The 24831-nt window shown below is 31.9% G+C and overlaps 1 protein-coding gene across 1 annotated transcript; it reads right to left on the reverse strand.

Annotated features, from left to right (window-relative positions):
- Positions 1-131: 131 nt before the first annotated feature.
- On the reverse strand, positions 132-17435 carry LOC145314367 (sodium-dependent phosphate transport protein 2B-like). The gene is made up of 18 exons (XM_080154248.1): positions 17260-17435; positions 13378-13502; positions 12425-12487; positions 11933-12011; positions 10832-10904; positions 10182-10277; positions 8751-8816; positions 8421-8474; positions 7809-7904; positions 6814-6952; positions 6223-6307; positions 5730-5842; positions 5093-5202; positions 4608-4735; positions 3882-3968; positions 3381-3469; positions 1298-1370; positions 132-786 (listed from the first exon to the last, which is right to left on the reverse strand). The coding sequence occupies exons 1-18, from the start codon at positions 17283-17285 to the stop codon at positions 657-659; spliced, it is 1632 nt and encodes a 543-aa protein (XP_080010374.1). The 5' UTR covers positions 17286-17435; the 3' UTR covers positions 132-656.
- Between the last annotated feature and the right edge of the window lie 7396 nt (positions 17436-24831).

A 24831-nucleotide genomic window follows, 5' to 3' on the forward strand; every position in this document is an offset into this window, starting at 1 on the left:
TGTCTGACTATGACGTCAGAAAAAATAACAATTAACCAATAAGAAGCCAGTATTCACTGTGGTAAAATATATAGCGGCCTCTCATTGGTTAATTGTTAATTTTTTCTGACGTCATAGTCAGACACTTTTACTGTTTTCGATTATTCACAATATAAAACAAGGATGATATTGCCCATAACCCATAAGTATTGCAGCACATAGACAAACACACATTCATATTACCACATATTCATGCATGTACACACAAAATCAAAGTTACAATCAATCTTTATAATAAAAGACTCAAAGCCTCTAAATAAAAGTCAGAGTTAGACAGATAATGTAAATTATGGTTAAACATGTACATTAATAAGGTGATTCTACACAAAAAAAAAGAAGGCACTAAAACAAACTGTGAAACAGTTGAAATCACACAAAAAAAAAACAATAAAAGCGGTCAAAAAAAAAACAGTGAAAAGGCAGTCTGGCTGCCAATAATATAAAATGCTTAAAAATGCCAATAATTAGGGAAATTTACATGAGAAAAGTCAAACCTCTATTTATTATAGTTGCTGAGAAATCTAATTTCTGTTAAGTAACTCTGTCATACGAACGAACATACCGATAGTTACGTAGAAGCTACGCTACTTAAAATACGTATAATATCCCAAATAATTTTAAACTTTTTCTTCCATTGGATAGGCAGGTTTGTAGTGGTCTTGCTCTCCCATTTGAAAGCCCAGGTTGTGATTAACCTCGTTTTTCTCTGGTTCCGGTTCTTCCTCTCTTCGTTTGCAACAATTCAATCTAGAATAGATATTCATCTCATCGTACTACAGACAACACTCCATGGATATAAGAATAGAAAATCATGAGTATAAAACTAGTATTGTTAGACCCTACGGGCTATCAAAACTGGCAAAACTGGCAATAATATTATGATTTTTGCTTTAAGATTAGTGGAAAATTGTCTGTAATTCACTGCTATGCATGATTTTCAGTATGGATGAAAACCGTTTCTACTATACCGAAAATTAATTGGTTTTGAAGCCACACTGAAAAAAAATATTATGGAATCTACACAGAAAATCAGACTCAGACGGATATATGGGTGGATGGACGGATGTAGTAACGTTTAGCTACTTAACAATTATTTTCCAAATCGTTTGTTAAACAGTTATCCACGGATAGTAAAAAAATACTTTTGCTTTGATTTCATAGTCCGAATATATTTTATTTTATTTTTGGAGGAAAATTAGGGATAGCACAGAAGATTAGTATAAATTGTAGTATAACAAAAATAGTATTAAAAATTTACCTTGAGAATTGTCTATCAATAGCTGCAAGAATACCGATAAACAATGAAGATAATTTGTGCTTTCGTAAATATCCTATAAAAAAATATATTTATATTATTTCATAAAACCTTATTTTTACAGCTCGTAAGGTTGATCTAAAGGGTGTGCAAAAAATTTTTTTGACCTTTTTAAAATTTAGATTGCGCGGCTTGTGTTAATAGTTGAAAAACATTATGCATACCATAGAACCGCTATGAAGTCTATTTTTTGTAAATATTAAAACGATTCCTGTGCTACGTATAGTTTAGAAGCTATGTGATAAAATGTCCTAACTGGCTTAAAGCTTGACTTGCGAGTAAATCATTAAAGATTAAATTAAAGAGTATGTAAATAAAAATACGTACATTTTTAAAATTCTAATTGCTCGGCTTGTGTTAATGGGAGAAAAATGTTTTGCATACCTATGGAATTGCTATAAACTCTATTTTTTGGAAATATAAGAACCATTCATGTGCTACGTATAATTTATGAGCTATGTGGTAGAATGTCCCAACTGACTTAAAACTAAAAAAAAAAAATTTCCACTTTTCTCACATTTATCAATACAGCTCCTAAAATAAAAATAGCACAAAAATCGTACTCATATTTCCAAAAAATATAGCTTATGACGGTTCTAACGATATACATAGCATTTTTTACTTCTCACACAAGCCGAGCAGTTTCAATTTTAAAAATGTCCGCATTTTTGCACACCCTTTTTTTATCTTTAATGATTTACTCGCAAGTCAAGTTTTAAGTCAGTTGGGACATTCTACTACGTAGCTCCTAAACTATAAGTAGCACAGTAATCTATAATACAAAGTAGAACGATGTCTGTCTGTCTGTCTGTCTGTCTGTCCGTCTGTCCGTCTGTCCGTCTGTCTGTCTGTCCGTCTGTCCGTCTGTCCGTCTGTCCGTCTGTCCGTCTGTCTGTCCGTCTGAAGCTTAAGTCCTCAGTAACAACTGAACCGATTGGGCTCTACTCTTCAGGGAATATACCTACTGGTCCTGTGATGGTTTTAAGCTATTTTCCTGGGGGGTGGGACACCCCCAACCCCCCCAAAAATGAAAAATAACCCCCCCCCCAAAAAAAAAAAAAATTTTTTTACTTTTTCTTTTTCAATCTAAAATACTAAAAATTAGGTTGATCAAACCTCTTGGGGCAAAGCCCCTAGAGGCTAGGGGCGAAGCCGCTAGTGGTTCTTATATTTCCATAAAATAGACTTCATAGCGGTTCTTACGGTATGCATAACGTTGTTCTACTATTAACACAAGCCGCGCAATCTAAATTTTAAAAAGGTACATATTTTTTTATATACTTTAATCTTTAATGATTTACTCGCAAATTAAGTTTTAATGCAGTTGGGACATTTTACCACATCGCTCCTAAACTATACGTAGCACAGGAATCGTTTTTATATTTCCAAAAAAATAGACTTCATAGCAGTTCTAGCAATATGCATAACGTTTTTCTATTATTAACACAAGCCGCGCAATCTAAATTTTAAAAATGTCCGCATTTTTTTTGCACACCCTTTATTAATTAATGATTACAAGGACAATCCTTTTTTTTTTTTTGGGGGGGGGGGGGGATACCTCCACCCTAACAATAAAAATCGGAGATAGAAAAGATAAATTTTCTTCATAAAATTCATAAAAGTAGAGGGTCAATTCCGCCGTAGCCGCTAGTTGCTTATAAATGAACTTACAATTATGAAATGAATTGCAAAATGCCTTTTAGGACCAATCCTATCACATGACCGCTACGACCGTGGCAATATTTAAAACCCAATCCAACTACCACCTCTCCCCCAAATAAAATTGCTTCTTCGACACCCCCCCCCCCTCCCCCAACTTATTTTTTTTACTTTTCTTTTTGAAATTGAAATAAAAAGGAAGGGTGTCAAATTCTAGCCACCTTCACCTAGAGTCCCCCTAGAGGCTTCTAGGTGCTTAGCCGCTAATGAAGCAACGTTCAATTTCATTGTCTATAATAATCTATAAACATCCATTGCGATCGAAATACTTTTAAGTGGTCTGAATCTAGCGTCCTAAAGTGAATACCTGGTAAAATTGAAGGTTTCTTCTTTTGAATGAAAACAATAGCAACGCAAAGGACTATAAATGCTGCTACTGGAATCAAAACAATGTACCTGAAGAAAAATAAAAGAGATTTACTAAAGCTTACTTAAAGAATAGAATGGTTTCTCTTTCAGTAACAAGTCGAGCCCATTTATTTTGAAATTAATTGAAAATAAGGGGGGGGGGGAGGTTTCGTGTGTTTGTGTTTCACTCAAAATTTTAAGTTAAGTTAGGTCATGGTAGATCCAGGATAGCCCAGCAGGATTATGACACCTCAGGGATAAGGAGTAAATAAACAATACTAAACCCCTCTCATTTTAATCTTTTTTAACAGTAACGGGGGGGGGGGCAAGGCACTTGAAGGAAAAACTGAATGGAACTAAAGGAAACAGTTTAACTACTATTAATTACATATTTTTACTGTATGGAACCTAGTAATTTGGCATAGCAGCTATTCTAAAGTTTTCAAATAATGTTACTTACATGACAATGGAGCCACCCAGAGAAAGACCGAAGATGATCAACGGAAACAAAACAAACATAAACACTAGATACACCAGAGAAAACCATCTAGAAAATATATCAAAATAAAAATATTTGGATATTTATAAATAGTCCTGGGATGCAGTCTGCATTTTTATCTCTCTTTTTAAAAGAGAAGCTTTTCTATAATTAGAGTCGGTCCGTCCGTACGTCCTTCGGAGATATATAGCTTTTATTCGGTAATTTAGGCATGTTAGAATTGTCCTACCGATTTCAAACTTTGCATGATGATTCCTGTAGTAGTTAGGTACGATTTAGAAAGCGTAGCAACTCTATAATCATTACCAGAATGTCCGTATGTCCATTTTAAACATGTTATTTTTTCTACTTTTTTAACAACAAATTCTTATGTGATCTATCTAATTATCCGTTTGATCTGATTTTTGGTATATTGATTACTGGGACAATAATCAAGTCCTAAAAATATAAGTATGTCCATACACATTACCCTGTATCAAGCAGTTTTTCAACAAATTTAATTACAATTTTGCGTCGACTATTATACTTTTATATTCTGATTATTCAGTTCAGACACTATACAAGTGTTAATGTCCGTTAGTCCTACCGTTTCAGTGCTTTGCTTTTATGGATGTTGTCATCCTTGTTTTTAAGAAATAAATTCTTCAAACATACTTCTAATTTAAGAAAAAATAAAAATTAAAATACCTAAATTGTGCAGTTACTCTGCCCAAAGCATTCGCCATTGGAATAGGCCATCTCATGAAAGGAATTGGGTAGAATAGTAGGATACCAAATATGTTGAAAAATAGATGTACCAGCGCAATTTGTAAGGCCTGAAATGTTATACTAGAATAGGTCATATCATAAAAGTATTGGACAGAATGTTTAATATTAAATCAGCCATCAAAAATTGATTTCGCTTTGTTATCCTATATTATAAAGGTGTACGTTTTTTGTATCTGAAGCTTAAGATTACGATGATTACTGAACCGATTGATTTCTCCAATTTAGGGAATCTTCACATAGGTCCCAGTGTGGTTTTAGCCTATTTATATTACGATTAGTATATCCAGAATTTTATAAATATGAAAAGATAAAAAAGATATTTCATGGATAGGAATAATTATAAAATTTTGGGTATTAGTGTAATTTAAAATTCAATGTTTCCTCCGTCAATGTACTGTATGTACCTCTTTAAAATGATCCCCGCCAGCGGCTAAACTGGCCAGTAAGGATGTCGTCGTTGTTCCAATGTTGGATCCCAGCGTCATTGGGTAGGCTCGCTCCAGACTAATCAGACCTAAAAGATGATTGGCTTAAATAGACGACGGTAACTTAGATAAAAAAATAAAATCGATTACAGTTGAGCCTATTGAATTCTTCATTTTAAAAAGGCTTTATATAGATCGCAGGATGGTGTTAATTTATTAGATAGCAAAAATAGACAGAGGCCCCAGGATGAAGGAAAAAAGGGATAATTAAGTATTTTTTAATACAAATAAATCATAAATACACAAGCGTGTAGTTTTTATTCCAATAAAGTTGATATAAACAACAGATTTATAGTATAGATGTATATAAAGATAACTACCTCCCTCCCTTTTCATTGACCTTTTTCGTCTGCTACCAAATTGTTTTCTGCTACTTAGCTGTGTTAATATAACCGACACCATTGGTTGATTTTTAATAACCAAATTAAGAGTCGGCACACGGACACTGCGATGGTGAGATACAGTTATTTAACCCCTTTCCCCTCTAGTGTTTTACTCTTATATATAAACTTTTAAAATACTTATAAGAAATACTTAAATTAAAACATAAATGAACCTGCGCCAGCCAAAGGGGTCAGAGTGGAGGTAAATACGGAACTGCTCTGTACCAGGAAGGTGATTCCAGCTCCAATAATCACAAATATGTACCCCGTCAACCAGCCTAGTCCCCTAAACAAATTATAAACTTTAAATTAAAATAACCGAGTACCTAGAAAGTAATATTTTATTATGACAAAGATTTCTATTTGTAATACTAGAAGATTCGGATCATGGAAAGAAAACGAAGTAGTGAGTTTCACCGAATCAAAGTAGCTTTTCACCTATTTATAGCCCGTGCAGGGGGCTCTAACTATTTCATAACCCTGTGATGCAATCATTAACATTACCTAACATAACATAAAATAAAATAACCTATCAAAAGCTACGACGAAACCCGCTTCTTTGTTTTCTTTCCATGATCCAAAAGATCAAATAAAACAACCCTTGGGTGATCTTAACAATGCGTTTTGACAATCATAAATAACTACTTTCTTTAACTCTGTACTTACTTGATAGGAATATCTTTATTAATAACTTTCTCAATTGCAAGTTTTACTCTATCCCCCAACAGAGCGTTCAAGCACTTCACCATTCCTACATATAAAAAAAATATAAAGAAAAATGCTTACAAATCACAAAATTAAGATAAAGAGAGAAAGAAGAATTTTTTTGGCATAATTTTGATTTGTTAACGTCTGAGTGATAAACAAATTCGTAGCTGACTCTAAGATATAGCTACAAAAAAACAGCAGACATAAATTTATTTTAATATAAAAAATGAATTACATTCAAAATGAAGACCTGAGTGATGAATTCTCAGTTTTATAGAACACAATTTGTGTGTTAAAAACAGATAAATTCATGGAAGGAAAAAATTTACAAAATAAATTATAGAGAAGATGTTCCTAGAAATCACGAAACCTTTCTAAAATATTAATAAACATATATTCTTTTATGCATAACCGACGAACTGACAGACAAATTAAATTATACACTTGATACTCATTGATACAGGGAATCTTCACCAAACGGACAGACAAAGTGAATAATAAATTATCTTCACTACTAAAAAGGACATGTGGGCATAAAAAATAACATACCTATAAGACAACCGGACAGAAGAACCAGTGAAACAATGAGAAGAACAATTCCAATATAAACATCTGCGGTTTCCGATCCCTCTGGACCCATGTAAGCAAACAAGTAAGGACAAACTTCGAGTTTTGTTCCATTTTTATCCTGAAAAATACCTATTATTTCTCAAATTTATTTTTTGTATAAGATCATAATAGGCTAAATTTTATAAAAATTCACAGACTGACCTACACCGTACCTAAATATTTAAAGGCATTTGTAAGACTTGTAAACCCCTAACTCCAGACACGTCCAAGGTGGGGGGAATGGATGATTACCTCTACTCTCCAAATAAAAAAGCTTTGACGCCCTTGCCTAACTCCTATGCTAACCTAAGAAATTGTATAGGATTTGACCACAGAATCTTTAGTTTTTATAGGGTCAAGAGACTTCATTCAGAAGTATTGGTGTAAAAAGTAAAGGAAAGAGAGAAAAAAATTTTGAGGGGGAGGGGTATTTTTTATGAAAGCCTTAGAAAATAACAAAATTTCTTTCTGCAAACCAAGATATTAAGAAGTTAAGCATTGTAAACAATTCTGATTTATGTTTTTTCTCGGTTTATTTGTAAACTTTATCCTTATACTAAAGTAACATGATGTTTGTCTGTCTGTCTGTGTGTCTGTCTGTGTGTCTGTCTGTGTGTACCGAAGGATCTCGCTAACCGCTGAACCGATCGGGTTCTCCTTGACAGGGTAGCTTCTCATAAGTCCCGGGAAGGTTTTTAACTATTTTGGGGGAGGGTACCACCACCCTCCCAAGAGAAATGACAAAAAAATCGAAATTTTAAAAAACGTTTAGGAGACTTAAACGTCAAATGAAGAGGTATCGTACGTAAAAAATTATAGTAGAGACTTTATCAAACAAAAACATTTAAAGTGCCACTAGAGGCCTCTAGGGGCGTAGCCGCTAGTTCCTAATAAACGAATATAACAGAAAGGGTGTTTATAAATTATATATTTACCTTGCATTCAACTTTTAAAATGGAAATAACGTCGTCATATTTTGGGTCTGAGAGTCCCCATCCTTTGACCACCTTCTTGTCTAGCTGAACTATTGACTAAATAATAATAATTAACTAAGTAATTGCATTTGATAATAATTTTTGAGATATTTTCAGGGGAAAGGACCTTATCCTTCTGACTGTTTAACATCACAAATTCTGTTATTTTTTTGACTAACACAAGGCCTTCTTATTGACCATAAAAGTTTTGGCCTTTGGGAAGGTATTGCAACTTTAACATGTCAGAGTGTTAAAATTGAACATTAGGCTGTAAATTACACTAGTACCTAATGTTTGATAACAAAGCTATCTTCTTATTTGGCTCAAAAACTTTGAGTACTTCTATCAAATTTGATTGGCTAGTTCCAAACTAGTAATGTCAGAAAGTTTGATCCAATAACTTCAATCAACTGAAGGACTATTTTCAATCATCATTTGGTAGGTATATCCTTTATCGTTCATTGTCTTATTCATTAAGTTATGCAACTTTCCCCTCCCCTCCAGCAAACATCCGATTCCACAAAATGCAACAAATTAGTTGGTTGAAGAAACAACTGTCCATTAAATACTTACTTTTGTAAATGGGTTGGTCAACACTTTTAAAAAGTCTGGACTCTTCTGACTCACCTAATTAAAAAAACAATTATCAATCCTTATAATAAAGTAAAAGGATCTCAGTGTGTCTGTCTGTCTGTGTGTACCGAAAGTTCTCGCAAACCACTGAACCGATATCATTCTCCCATACAGGGTAGCTTCGCATAGGTTCTAGGAAGGTTTATACTTATTTTGGGTAAGGGTATTTTGTAGTGATTTTGTGCTCTTACCCAACCTTTTAATAAAAAGTTGCTATATACCTTAAGTGATGTTTAAAAGATTATAAGAATATAAATGATAGTTAATTACCGTGGATTTAGCAAGACTGCCCTCAACAAGATTTTCTGTTAAAAGTTCCAAAGGATGACATATAACCTAAAATCAAAATAGGATTAATATGGACGTACTTACAATTTACAAAGTAAACTAGAGATGCTACGCTTCTGTAATTGTTCTTAACTGTCCCAGGAATAAACAACCATTTTTAACATTTGACATTTCTAATAAAAAAGCTTTAAAAATCATCATCTAAGTAAACAGGCATCAATGCTTTGATCAAAGCATACTTCAATAGATGTATACTTTTAATTCCAATTTGTAGATTTGAATCGAAATACATTCCGTGATTTAGACGTGTTTCAAAGTAAAATTGTTATGCAATACTTCCTTTGAAAGCAAACAGCCAAACAGATGAACTGAAATTTAATTTCCGGATGTGTACACAGTTTCCTCGGGGTTTTCTCATCCTATCTCAATATTTACTTCTAGCTAAAAAAAGCCTAAAATTTTCCCAAAAAAATCTGAATTTGAAAAATTAAAATTTTGAATGTATAATGTATAAATCATTTATACATTCAAATTTAGATTTTTTATGGAAATTTGAAGTTTTTTGGCTAGTAGTAAATATTGAGATAGGATGAGGAAACTGTGTACACATTCGGAAATTAAATTTCAGTTCATCGCCAAACAAACAACAGTTGTCCCACCATTTACACTCAAAATTCAATGATAAAATTTTATACTGAAATATGAGTAAATAAAAGATAATAAAAAATGCGAAATGAGAACAGCAAATAAATAAATGCAAAAAGAAAGAAAAATATTTCAATAATGAGAACCTAGATATTATATGGTATTAGCTAGCATCTGACTAGCCAATAATCAAGAGAGTTATAGTATGTTATGGTTGCATCTTTTACATGCTGCCGTGTTTTAGCCAATTTATTCAATTTGAAATTGCCAAAACTAAATTTTTTGTGTGGCGTATAGTTGGGGTAAACTTTTTTTTTATATAATTAAAGGAAAGGGGTAAATAAGGGAAGAGGGTTTTGGGGAAATTTTCAACTTGTTTGTCAGAATCCAGGTCCCTTATCTCTGCATATTCGAATATGAGATTGTATGTAACAAATACCAATTTTTGCACATTGTTAGTAACATATCGGTTGTAAGTAATGAAAGGCAAATTCTGGTTTATATTTTGCACAGTTCATATCATGTGTAATTTATACTTGAGTTTTACAATTTTTTTTAAAAGGTCTAAAATTTAAAATGTTAAGAACATTGATTGACTACTACAGTTATCTGACACCTAGGTAATTACCTAAAAAAATAGAATTATCATAAGAGACCAGTAAAACATTTTGTCCATTTGATGTACAGCCAGTAAATTATAGAACACATTTAAATTACCTCAAAATAATTATCATACACAGTAGTAAAAAAATGGAAATTTCAAATTACCTCCAAAATTAGTAGGGTTATGACAGTAAGCCAGTTGAACATATCATGAACAGTAGCGCAGGCAAAAGCCCTCCGGAATTCATCTCGGTTTGCAACCTAAGTTAAATTCATTAATAGTTATGTATCGCACCGTATTAAAGACAGCTTTCCGCGGATATCAAAATAAAATAAATATATTATTAAAACCAGCTTTGCTAGCACTATGGGCCTAAGGCTGGTATTGATTTTATGATTTTTATTTTATTGGTTTGGAAAATTGTCTGTAATACGATGCTATACATGATTTTTCAGTATTGATGAGAACTGGTTCAAATTCAGCGAATATTATTCAGTTTCGAAGCCTTACTTCCAAGGTATTTCAAGATTTCAAGAGAAAAATCCTTATCTTTAAAAAACAATCTTTGATTTGACAACAAAAAAAAACAGAATGTAGGGGAGGGGGGTGAAAAAAATCGATAAAGGGGTTAATTAATATCGAGAACAGTAAACCTATATGAAATATTAGTCAGGGAGCAACAACCTACATTATGTTTATGTTTATGTCACAGATTAACCTAATTTGTTAAAACTGTGGGCTTTAAAGCCTTAGGCGAAGCGATACAATTATATTTATGTATTTTCAAAGTAAGAAAGTACTAGAGGAACTATACCTGTGTGAAAGAGACAATGGTATTTGTAACTGACGTGCCCACATTGGCTCCCATAATCATTGGAATTGCCACACTAAAAAATAGATATCCTAATATAAAAAGAATTAAGGGTTTTTGTCTAATACATAAGATCTTAATACAGTGACTTTACAAAGTTTCTCAAAAAATCAGCCATGTGACGTCATAAAAATCAGGGACTATCCATAATTTTTTTAAGGGTTTTCTTTCCCACTTCTCCTCTCATCCCTTATTTTTATGACGTCACGTGGCTGATTTTTTGAGACACTTTGTAAAGTCACCTCAATACATACAGAACCAACTCTGTTTTAAGTAAGCTTCACATAGTTCTTGTAATAATTTTAGGCTTTTTATTTTCCAGCTTTATTGTTTGGTATAGTTTTAAGCTATTTTTCTAGCCCATCTCTGCCCTTTCTAATACAGAGCCCCTGATGCTAGAGGCGTATTTCCTAGCATCTAATCCAAATTGTCGCTAATATTACTGTACAGCCTCTAAAATTCAAAGCTTTCTATCACTGGAAATAATCAGCAGCCGAACAGTCCTAAAAATTGGAAGCGATTTTATTTTGCTAAAAATACTTTTACTTGGTTTTAATTGCGTAATTTAGTTTTCATGAATCGAAGAAAAGGTGTAATAGTACGTCATGTTATGATATATTTGTACAGTATATGAAAGCATGACAAATTTGTAATACTTTGCTTATAAGCTGTTTTTAGTTTATTTTCATTTCTTTGCACGGAAACCCACAAAAATAGCCAATAGCAACCCATTTAAACTTTTGGACTTAACACTCACATTAGTCTACAAATTAATTGCTGGCTTCAGCTTGTAATTTTTACTTACCCTAACTTGAATAACCTCCATAAGTATTATTTTGGTGTATCTATGATAACCAAAATATTTCTCATGCAGTCCAAGTCCTACTAACAACCAATCATTTGATTACACGACATTTACTGGAAGTTCTAACTGTAATTGATAATGATTAGGCCTGTTTATTGTCAAAGCATTCTCACAACTATATCTATGAATTTCACACAGGAACCTAAGTTTTATACTGCAGTTGTTGGTTTACACCTTACCTTACTTTAGCAGTTCCAGCGGCTACCAAACCAACTATGATGGAAGTGGAAGTCGAAGAAGACTGTAACAAAACAGTAACTGAAATATACACAAATATTTTGTTTAACTTTGACTTTAGAGCAAGTAAAAGGCATCTAATTTTTCAAGACATAATTGTTCTATCCGGCCTAGGAAAATAGCTACACCCATCACTGGACCAGTTCTTGCGGTGAGAAGAAAAAAACAAACGGACAGACGGATGGACGGACTGAGATTCTTCTTTGTTTTTGCCATACTGAAAAATCATGTATATAATCGTATTACAGACAATTTTCATCCAATTATTTTAATCATAAAATTAATGTAAGTTTTGTTAGCCAGGACTTCGGCCCCTCAGGCTAACTAAACTGGTTTTAAACTTATATTTTTCATTTTAATATTCGCGGAAAGCGGCTATGATACGATTCTATAAATACGTATGACTATTATGATAATAAAATAATAAAACTTACCTAAGACACCAATCATAAGACCGACAATAGGATTTTTTAAAAGCTCCGCATCCTCGAACAAACCTAAATTTATTTTAGAATCAATTAATGAAGGCAAGGCATAATATCTAGCAGCTAGGCTAAATTTAATTTTAAAAGTATCTAGACTTTAAAAATTATAAAGTCCGGTCATATAAAAATATGTAAAGTTGTAAAAAGCTGTACAAATTTAGAAAACTGTTTTTTTGTTTAAGAGGGGTATAATATATAAACAAACAAACAAAAACCTTACTACTTTATCTCCTAGTATAAGAAGAAAATTATTCAAGCGCACTGCCATAATTCATTTTTGACAAATTCTTATTAATTATTTATCTTATACAATTACTACGTATTATCAAATTATAATCTTATTTTTTACAAAAATACTTTTTTCTTATTAAATTTCTTATTTTTTACACTTTTTTGGGACTACGGGGCCTTTGCGTATTCACAGACAGCCAGTTCGAACTTTCTCAAAATACCAGGAAACTAGAGGGATAAGACAATGGATAAAATATGTAATATCCTACCCATGTTGGTGATCAAAATTTCATTTCTGTAGACTAAAGTAATTGGTTGAAATTTTTGCACACTGCTAGTTTGAACCATTAAATCAAGCTTTAGTACAAGTTTTAGGCCAGCGAATTAAAATGACGAACCCCAATCTGTCCTACTTTGAATAAGACGATTCCAGTGACGTCATAGGGAAGGGGGGAAGAAAATCTCTTCCCTTTTCTCCCATCTTTTTTGAAGAGATTTTCTTCCACCCTTCCCTTTTTCTATCCCGAAACGTATATGACGTCACTGGAATCGTCTTTCTCAAAGTAGGACAGATTGGGGTTCGTCATTAAAATAAAACTTTGGGTACCATTTTTGTTCAATGACCCCTTCCCTGAAAAATTGATTACTTTATCTTCTAAAAATACACTTACTTCCAACTTTTTTGCCTCCAAGTATTCTGAAAGAATCCGAGAGGAAGGATAATGAACAGATGAAGAAATACAGGAAAGCCAACAGCAACACTATCTTCAATATTGCCCAAAAAATGGTTTTCAGCCTGAAAAAAAATGTCATGAAATCTTTAATAGGAAAATATTTTAACATTGTTAAAGTAGCTCTTTTAGTTTATTTAGACATGTTCGATATGTCTTTTCATTTTCAAGATTTGCATGATTTCTATAATAGTTAGGTAAGGTTCAGGAGGCGTAACAACTCTTTAATCGTTATCTGAATGTCTGTACGTCCCTTCAAACATGCAGATTTTAAACTTGACAACAACTCTATGTACGATATAATTATCCTATTGATCTGATTTTTTGCATACGGATTCTTAGAATAATAAAGCACAATGTTACAAGCAAAGCAACTCTATAATCTAGTTCTAAAAATGTCAGTATGTCCTCAAAAAGTATCCTATTTTTATTCAGTTTTGCAACAAATTTACTTTTAATTTTGCTTTTATCTGCTTAATTAGTTCTGACACTCTACAAGTATTAATCATTGTTTGTCCTACTGTTTCAAAGCTTCGCTTTTATGGTTGTTGTTATCCTAGTTGTAGTTGTAAATTGTTACGTACTTAAATTCTATTAATTAATTTAAATTTTTGATGTTTATAGTCTTTTAGCTTTCGAAATGTTCTTCCGTCTGTCTAAAAGAAACAAATAGGAAAGGCATGAAATCAGCTCCTATTCAAGATAGATTTTTTAGTAAAATTTCCCTTACTAATGAGCAACCATTATATAATTTACTTCGTCGGTCAGTTCATCTTTGCCACAAAATGCATGTAAGTACATTTATAATTATTAGGTTTGGTGAATTTTATATTAATACTTTGTATGGTCACTGATTATCTGCTCTATACCTCACTATGTACGTTTGACAACCCATGATTTATTTTTGCTTCGCTACTTATGTTGTCATCCTTGTTTCATTATCATAGAAAACAAATTTAGACTATAATAGTTGATTAGAATAATATCTTTTGGTGCCCCATCCCTCGATCCCTATGATATTTTTTGGGCGTGTTCCCTAAATAGGTTCATATTAAAGCATCGGAAACAAACCGGCATTTTCTCTTTCTAACCAGATACGCGCAGATTTTTAGACTAAACTAAATCAGGGAAAGGAATATAGCACCCGAACAAAAACAAGGCTTTTAGTTTGTCAAAAAAAAAAACACGAAAATAACGCCAATAATTGAAGCATCGTTTTTGGACGTTTGTAAAATTATAGAAAAGTTAGTTTTGTTTTCATTTGTCGTATCACTGCTCCTGTAATAAGAAAATCTAACAAACAAGTATAATTTAATCCACAAAGAATAAATATTTCATTAAATCTCAATCAATAGTTAAATATATTGACTTTAAAATTTATATTTTTTTTCTATAGTGATGGAAGCTAAAAAAAACCTTCAACGCATTTCAAAATTAACTATTGTACCGAAGGGGCGCACTAAACCCTCCCACCCCCATCCCTAAGCAAAATGAAGGCCAATGGATAAAACTATTTAGTGTCCCCAACCAGGGATCTACAAACCCCCTGTTAATCCCCCCCCCCCCCCCATAACAGATAAAAATTCTCCAGTTTGCTTAAATTCCTAAAAACAAATTCGAGACAGTTTGTTTGGGTCAATTTAACAATTTTAAAATAGCTTCGCTGTTTAAACAAAAAAACCTAAAATAACTACCCAGTACCAATTTATATCTTATACTTTACTAAGGTCGAAAATGTATCGTACTTTTGAGTGCATAATTATGCCCGAAAAATGTAATGTCAATACAGCTAATTAAAATCTGTCCATATTACACATTCCTCATATTTAATCTCCAAGGTTGGTTGTAGAAGCTTTACAAAGTGTCTAAAAAATCAGCCACGTGACGTCATAAAAATAAGGGATTATCCTTCTCTTTTTTAAGGGTTTTCTTTCCCACTTCTCCTCTCATCCCTCATTTGTATGACGTCACATGGTTGATATTTGAGACACTTTGTAAAGCTTCTAGGTTGTACCCAGAGGTCTATGGGTGGTTAGGAAAACTTATTCATATTAAAAAATAGTTCCCCCTCCCTCATAAAAATAGGTCAAGATATATTATTATTTGTAGATAATGTTGGCTTTACGCAGTTTAAGCCACTAGGAGCCAGGAAATAGGGTAAAGTTGTTAGGTCTTATAAAAGTATGTAAAATTCAACTGCACATTTTTTACTATTGTGCTTATTGCAGATAACTGATAGGTAAATTTTTAATTATGTAATTCTTAATAAATTTACGCAAGGGAGTAAACACCATTTTACGAGTGTGTACTTTCTATTTATCTGTCTATCTATCTGTACTAATGCCTACTGTTGGTTTTTGGTTTTACGCCCGGCCCTTGTAATTGCTTTACAGGGACGTGTCCTCTATTAACGTTTTGTATATGTGGCGGTGTTGGATGATTTTTGTTTTTTTGGAAAAAAAATATATTTTTGGTCGGGTAATAGTTTTTTTTTCCTCGGGGGCGGTGTCGTTATTTATGTATATTTTCTTTACTATATGTGATTCTGATTTTTAATTGTTAATGCATATTTCAGCAAGTAAATATTGTATATAAGTAAGCCAACTTGCATTTCAGAACAATACAACTTTAATAAAATGGCAATATCCATGAGATCACTTTTTGGACCACTATTAGCCTACAATATTCCACCTCCCACACCCTTCTAACAAATAATTAATTTATTTAAAGCCTTGTCCAGTGCTTCATTCTTAACTCTTATTTATCCTAAGGTTCCCTAAAAGAACCATCACAAATACATGGTTTAATAACTAAACAAGGATGGCAACATCCTTAAAAGCGAAGCGGATATTAACACTTATATAGTGTCAGAACTATATAATTAGAATATAAATGTATAAGAGTCGAAGCAAAATTGTAAGTCAATTTGTTGAAAAATTGCTTGATACAGGATATTGTTTATGGACATACTTACATTTTCAGGACTTTATTATAGAGCTGCTTCGCGTATAACATTATACTTTGTTGTCCAAAGAATCAACATACCAAAAATCAGATCAATCGGATGATTAGATCCCATAAAAATTAGTTGTTAAAAAAGTAAAAAAAATCAACATGTTTAAAATGAACGTATGGATATTCTTGTAATGATTATAGAGTTGCTACGCTTTCAAAATCGTACCTAACTACTAAAGGAATCACCATGCAAAGCTTGAAATCGATAGGACAATTCTAACATGCCTAAATTAACGAAAGAAAGCTATCCGTTTGTGAAGGACGTACGGACGTACGGACCGACCCTAATTATAGAAAAGCTTTGCCTTTAAAAAGTAGGCAATCACTTGTTAGGGGGTGGGAGGTCAGGATGGCATGAACAAAGATTGTTAGGAGAAGATTACTGTAGCTATCAATAACACTAAAAATACCTAATAATATCGGCCTTTATGGTGCGAAAAATAATGATAAAAAGTGTGTAAAAGTAATGAATGCACATACCTTTTGGTGATACGTATAGGGTACATTAAAAATTTTTTTAAGCTTTATAAAGATCGGACACTACCAGGCCTTTATGCCAAAAATTGATACAACAACAAAATCTAACAGTCCCTCCCAAGTTGACCAATAGAGTACAAACCCATATTATAGAAAATCTTTGCTGTAAATACAAGAACTCAAATTCAAAACAAAATAAAAATCCAATAAATAAGATAAAAATAACTATGTATAAAAGATAAAGAATGGAAACACAAAATTTCTCTAAATTCGTTACCATCGGGCATCAAAAACTTTTTTTTTTAAATCAACTACAAAATTAATACTTACTTATCCGGCTTTAGTAACATTTTCATTTTCAAATTATCAGGTCATTAGTCTGTATATTCACAAATTAAAGATACATTCTAAATATATGTAATTATTTACAAAATTATTTTTACAGGTTAAGCAAGTAGCATTACTATTTGGTAAACACACCGCGGTAAAGTATATACTGAACTATTGAAGTAGTATAGGTAGTGGAAATGAAAAAAAAGTGCCTTGCAGTATTTATACATTTCAACCAACTACAAAACAATTGATTGGCTTTATTGTAAATTTATTGAATTGAATTATTGAACTATTTGAATAAAAAAATCAACTATTTGAATTACATTTATGTACAAGTAAAACTTTTTGTCTATTTAAAAAAAAAATTGGTATTTTTAAAGACACATTCTGCCTGTATTGGTCCTTACTCATAAAAATTCAGCCCCCAAAATTATGAACCATCTCATTATTTCCCTCCCTTCCTTCTCTCTTTTTCTTTTCTCTCTCGTTTCAGATTTCTTTTTTAGAAAACTATTTAAAAATTTAAAAAATTGTTTGTATGTTTTTTTTACAACTTTTTCATATCAACACTTTTTAAACCTTAAGGTTTTAACAAAACTTGAAATTCCAAGGCTACAATGATAAAATGAATAGTGTACGGCTTGTTGAGAAAACGGGGAATCACTGGACAAGATGTGCTGAAAATGGATTGCCTATTTCTTCAATAATTTCCAAATGTGTACAGCAGATAACCCAGTTATTGCAAACGCTATTTTCAGCTACTCCGGTTAAAAGGAAAAGCGATATAATGTATAAATGATTTATACATTATACATTCAAAATTTTAATTTTTCAAATTTTGATTTTTTTTGGGGAAGTTTAAAGCTTTTTTAGCTAGTAGCAAATATTGAGATAGGACGCGGAAGCTATGTACACTTTCGGAAACTAAAATTCAGTACATCCTGGACAAACCATTCAACAAGATCAGTGTGCAACCCATGCTAGAGTTGCACAGGCACTGATAAGTCAGCTTTTTAAAGCCACTAGTAAATTTTAGATTATTAATTTCGATTTATTCAACATTAAAAAAACTTTGAAGCAATTGATTTTTCCAAAATCCAAATTCTTAAGATAGAATAAAGATATGAATGAAGAGGTATTATATGTGGTGGTTAACCCCATTAGGTATTTTAGAATGTATCATAACTAAATTTTTATAGAAGGAAAAAGAATAACTGTTTATAATTTAGGGATGAGATAACAAAAAAATCAAGTATCTTTTCTTCTTTTTTTTACATTTCTTCACTTAGTATATAGAAATTTTTAAAGGAAATAAATGTGTTAAATGTTGAGACAGCAAAATGGCACCAAAAAATGACGTCATACAATAAAATAATCAATGAGAGGCGAGTATATATTTTACCATTGCTCTATTATAATGTATAATGACAATTTTATTGTATGATGTCACGTTTAAATGTTTTAAATGTTTGTCCCATCTTCCCGGATTATACCTAACATTTGGCAACGAACTTTTCCACAAAAATTGTTATTAAGAAAAATTTAAATAGCAAAAGATTATATTTCCAACATTTTAAAAGAGCCACGTTTAGAGCCGAAGCCTTTCTATAATTAGAGTGTGTACGTCAGTGTTTTTTTCTTGACATTTCAAAACATTTTCTTTTCTTTAAAGCAGTTTCAGTAATGAAATCGTGCAAAACTGTCGTTTTAAGAGAACATCTTGTTAATCCAAGGCGCGCAGCGGTGCATAAATCTAGAACCTAGCGGATGGAAATTTATCAGGTTCATCGACACAACCTACCAGATATTTGTACAGTACAAGGAATGTGTACAAGTTATGCAAAGATAAATATAAGAAAGATTGCGATTTAAAAATCCACAAAAAAACCGCTTCTATTAAAGAAGTTAAACATATAATAATGCTGTTCACATGTAGACGTTTGTCAATTTGTTAATACCCTTTGCTCCAATTTTTCGCCTTTTTCATTGTATTATAATAAACTGTTCTATATTCATTTTTAAAATGTAAATCATAAGGCTTTAGAACGTATTTGTAAAAGTTTAAAGACAGAAAAATTAATGTTCAATTGGCTCCTCCCTATGTCAGCTGCATTACAACAGTACTTAATTATCAAAGCATTGCAGTACAAGAGTGAGTACACTTTAGTTGCCGTTCTATGATTTTCTATGATCGATAACAAAGAATTTTGCGCGATTTTTCGATAAGCTTTTATTTTCTTTTCGGGTGTTGTAAACAATGCAATGGTTGTGGGACAAATTGGACAAATTTACACGAATATTAGAATTAATTTAATTAAATTAATACCAGATTTGTTAACCCAAAACTTTTAGCCAGTGGGTAAATATTGCATATTGCCCCCCTCCCCCCCCCCTTTTAAAAACTGTGTACTGTGTTTACTAGTCAACAGCCATTCTACTATTGAATGATATCGTCCTTGGTTCTATGTTTAAAAACAGGATGAAAATTCATAAAAGCAAAGCTCTGAAACGGTAGGACAAACAAACATTTACACTTGTAGAGTGTCAGAACTGAAAATACAGAATATAAATTTAAACAAAAGTAGATTTGCTTCAAAGCTGCTTAAATACAGGATACTGTTTAATAACATTATCACATTTTTAGGTTTATAGAGATGCCTCGCTGATAACATTGTACCTTGTTGTAACAGGAATCAGTATTTTACAAATTAGATGAATATGTTAATTATATCACATATAAAATTATTGTCAAATTGGTTAAGTATCGTATAGCTTTAAATTTTACATGAGATTTCTTCGACCTACTCCCCCCCCCTCCCACCTCAAAAAAATAGTTTTAAATGAAAGTTAAACTTAAGATATGGAATAGTCTTATTTTTCAACCTTTGTGGTGATATTTTAGCTTATATAAGAGTTTATGTACACTCTAGTAGAGAAGCTACTCAAAAGTTATTATGTTGGTCAGTTTGTTAGTCAATAAAATATAAAGATAATCCTAAAGGGGGCCTTATACTATATTTTGCTTTCTTCGCCCTTTTATTTAAGAATTTCTGTTTTTCCTCGCCCATAAATTAAAATTTTATTAAGGAGAAATAAAATTTGTCTGTGAAGTACACTCACGACAACTGCACGAAATACAGTTTTGTATCACATTTTAATTAACTAAAAAGTTGTATAACTATCGGATCCTATGAGTTCTTGTTGAATTTTTATTCTTGAGCAACATTGACAGGTGAAAAAAGTTTTATACTATATGTTATTTTTAGTAGCGAGGCAACTCTATAACTATATACTCTAGTGGTGAGTGTATGTCTATTTTCATAAAATAATTATATAATATTAATTTATAGTACATATAACAAAAAGTATAGATCCTTCTAAAAATAAGAATAGTGTATAAACAATAAAAAGAATTAACGTAACAGTATATAATGTTTTCATGTACAACTCAATAGAAAATGTATAAAAACCAGGGAGGTAGAGCACATTAAGCAACAGTCCTTTTTTCAATATTTCCAATGTATTAACATCATAACTTAAGCTTAAGAATAGCTTAAAAATTGGAATGGAGATTTAACTTTTATCTAGCTAACTATACCTGAATACATGTTCGGGGCCTCTAGACTATTTTCAAAAAGGGATCTAAAGGGATAAGGCAATGGCCGATAAATTGATGTACATACAAAATACAAATACAAAATACAATGATGATACACAAAATGTTATCCCAACAAATAAGAAAACGCTTTCATAAAACGTTGTAGACTAGGGTAATAAAACAGGCCATTGTCCCCTCCCTTCCTAATTTTGAACACTTTCGCCAAATAGAATGGCAATATTTTGAGAAGTAAGCTAATCTATAATATATTTTTCACTTTTGTTTCCTTATTGTCCCCTCTTTCTTCTTGGGTACGGCAGCCTTTGTCTTTTTCAACCTCATACATTGCAGAGATATTGTAGAAAGACCTCTACGGACCATGGAGAGACAACACTTATCCTTGCATACTGAATATTTTCAATTATATTTTATTTTTGCACCAAAATTATATCCCAAGCAAAGAACATGATTGCTCTTGTAAATATTGCACAGTTGTTGGGTTTGGTATTTTTTTTGCAGTTGACTTTCTATATTTTGCAGGGTGGCAATACTAATGAAAAAACAAATACCCCTTCTAATTTTCTCTATAGTATCATAAAAAAAGAGATCAACTTTTTATATTTATTTGCATTAACTGTTGATGTAAAAAACAAGGATGACAACATCCATAAAAGCGAAGCTCTGAAACGGTAGAACAAACGGACATTAACACTTGTATAATGTCAGAACTGAATAATCAGAATGCGAATGTAGAAGAGTCAAAGCAAAATTTAAGTAAATTTATTAAAAAACTGCTTGATACAGGATAATGATTATGGACATACTTACATTTTTAGGACTTTATTATAGAGTTGCTTTGCTTATAATATTGTACTTTGTTGTCCCAGGAATCAGTATACCAAAAATCAGATCAATCGGATAATTAGGTCACACACAAATTTGTTGTTAAAAATGTAAAAAAAATCAACATGTTTTAAATGGACGTACGGACATTCTGGTAATGATTATAGAGTTGCTACGCTTTCTAACTTGTACCTAACTATTACAGGAATCAACAAGCAAAATTTGAAATCGATAGGACAATTCTAACATGTCTAAATTAACGAAAAAAGCTATTTAAAAAAGTAAAAAAATCACCATGTTTAAAATGGACGTACGGACATTTTGGTAATGATTATAGAGTTGCTACGCTTTCTAAATCGTACCTAACTACTAAAGGAATCACCATGCAAAATTTGAAATCGATAGGACAATTCTAACATGTCTAAATTAACGAAAAAAGCTATCCGTGACGGACGGACGGACGTACGGACGGACGGACCTACCCTAATTATAGAAAAGCTTCGCTTTTAAAAATAGTGTTCATGTATTCTAAATAATTAATGATTATTTATTCTTTGTTTAGCTTCACTTAGATGGATGAAGTCGTCCTTGAATACCCCAAAAGATATTGTGACTCACAATGTGGTTGCGTGCTATAGGAATGATTCTAGCATGCCCATAGAATGGTAGACAGACGCATTCATAGAAAAAATGTATAGATGATGTACCACAAAAAAAGAAAGCGAAAATACTACCAAAGAATCTAATAACATCAGCAATAATTAAAATAGTTATCGGCCAAGTTAAAAGATTTCTTATTCGCTGGCTTTAAACTTTGGGGTCTTTATATTGGTTGGGTCATTAATTTGTGTGTCCAAACGTTTCAACGACTAATTTTGATATATGAGTAATTTTGTTTATCATCATAGGGGATATACAATACATCAATTTATCGGTCATTGTCTTATCCCTTTAGATCCCTGGCAATTAAAAACATTGAGGACATTAATACCTAATCACAGAAACAATGGTAATCTACACAAAAAAACATCTTTCTTTAATTTTACTTAAGAAAGTTTTGCTACTAAAATATTTCTCCAGTTGTTAATTCAAAATTCAGAGTAACATTGATATTAAAAAAGAAAAATAAGCATTAAAAAAAACATCTAGTCAATGGTATTACTCCCTGAAAAATTATAAAATGTTTATAACAAGCACGTTTTTTTGCAATTATCTTATATCAATTTATTTTAGCTGCCTGTTTTTCATCTACTGTTAATTTTTCTGTGGAAAAAAGCTTTTATAAGCCACATTTTAAAGTAAAAATCCAGTTCTTTATGGTTATTAGTTAGCATAACTATTCTTGAAAATAGGTTTCTTATCTGAAATTATTCTTATAACTAGATAAGGTGTGATGTTGTATATAATGTTCGATATGTCGGTTGGTAGGTAATGTTATTATGGATATATGACTGAAAATTAAAGATGAACATATCTTGAATTAGTGTTTTAATATGATTATGAGATAAAATCGTTGAGAACGTAGATTTATAGAACACGCATTGCAAGATATAAATATGAATCGGAAACACAGTAAAAACAAGGATGACAACATCCATAAGTAGCGAAGCACAAAAAATCGTAGATGGGAATACGTAAAGGTAGATTTAAAAGGTTTTTATTAAAATCAAGAATAGATTTATTGGATATAATAAACATGAAACCTTGTTTTATTTTGTATGATGACGATGGTCTAAGTAAATTAAATTAAAGATGCTCATAACAATGGGAAAAATTATTTTGATACTGATATCCCATAAAAGTTTGAAAATTGGATCAAAATAGACAAAGATATGGGGAAATATGTAAAACATATAAAAATAGCCAAAAACCTGATAAAAGGCAGTCTGGCCGCCATGGTTGTTTACTTAAAACGACAAAAAAAATAATTTTTAAATCCTTTACTTAAAAAATCGGGGAAATCGGACCATATATACTGAAGATATGGAAAAAAGTGTAAAAAATATAAAAAAAATAGCCTAAAACCTGCCAAAAAAGGCAGTCTGGCCGTCATGGTTATTTTCTTTAAAAGACAGGAAATTTAATTTTGATATCTATAACTGAAAAATTTTTGAAAATCGGACTATAAACACTGAAGATATGGAGAAAAATGTTAAAAATATAAAAAACAGCCTAAAACCTGCTAAAAAGGCAGTCCGGCCATCATGGTTGTTTTCTTTAAAAGACGGGAAATTTAATTTTGATATCTATAACTGAAAAAATTTTGAAAATCGGACCATAAAAACTGAAGATATGGAGAAAAATGTGAAAAATATAAAAATAGCCTAAAACCTGCTAAAAAGACAGTCTGGCCTTCATGGTTGTGTCTTTAAACGACGGGAAATTTAATTTTGATATCTGTAACTGAAAAAATTTTGAAAATCGGACCATAAACACTGGAGATATGGAGAAAAATGTGAAAAACATAAAAATAGCCTAAAACCTGCTAAAAATCGGTCCGACAGCCAAAGATGTTTTATAGTTAATTATGCTCCTAAATGGTGGGAATGTTGTCAAAAAATTTCAGCATTCTATCTTTTATAGGAGCTGAGTAAATCCCATTTCCCCCATAGCGTTACGGACGGACTGACGGACGGACTGACGGACTGACGGACTGACGGACGGACAAAGTGAATTATAGAGTAGCTTCGCTACTAAAAAGGGAGTTTACTGGATAAAATATTCATAATTTCATAATTATTGCAATGATGTCATCATTTACATCCTCTTATATAAAGTAGTAATTTTTTTGTCTGTAGTTTAGGATTTCGATAACTTCTGAACTGATTCAGTTCTCCATTTAAGTGTCACATATGTTCCGGAATGGTTTTAGGCTCTTTCTGCCTTTTCCTACTCCCTTAACTGCAGAACCTCTATATGCAAGGGGCAGAGCCGCTAGTGTAAACTAAAGTAACATAGGAACAAGAATGACAGCCTCAATAAGTAGCAAAGAAAGAAAAGCATGGATGAACAAACGGCACAAGTCAATGTTCAAATGCCATTTTGCATGTGGCTTAGTAAACAGAACGGCTGCAGTTGAGGCTTGTTGGTTTAACTTTGGAGGCTGCGAGGCTTCCTTCAAATATATA

This window comes from Acartia tonsa, chromosome 3 (genome assembly GCF_053477335.1).
Source record: "Acartia tonsa isolate MP-2025a chromosome 3, ASM5347733v1, whole genome shotgun sequence".
Classification (NCBI taxonomy): domain Eukaryota; kingdom Metazoa; phylum Arthropoda; class Copepoda; order Calanoida; family Acartiidae; genus Acartia; species Acartia tonsa.

What these genes read in the sequence shown, in the direction of transcription:
- LOC145314367 (XM_080154248.1), bottom strand. Translation starts at nt 17,285, where the DNA reads ATGAAAATGTTACTAAAGCCGGATAA. An exon ending in CCATTGTCTCTTTCACACAG is followed by an intron (nt 10,278 to 10,831) that starts GTATAGTTCCTC and finishes AATTTAACTTAG; the next exon opens with GTTGCAAACCGAGATGAATT. An exon ending in GCAGTCTTGCTAAATCCACG is followed by an intron (nt 8,475 to 8,750) that starts GTAATTAACTAT and finishes TTTTTTAATTAG; the next exon opens with GTGAGTCAGAAGAGTCCAGA.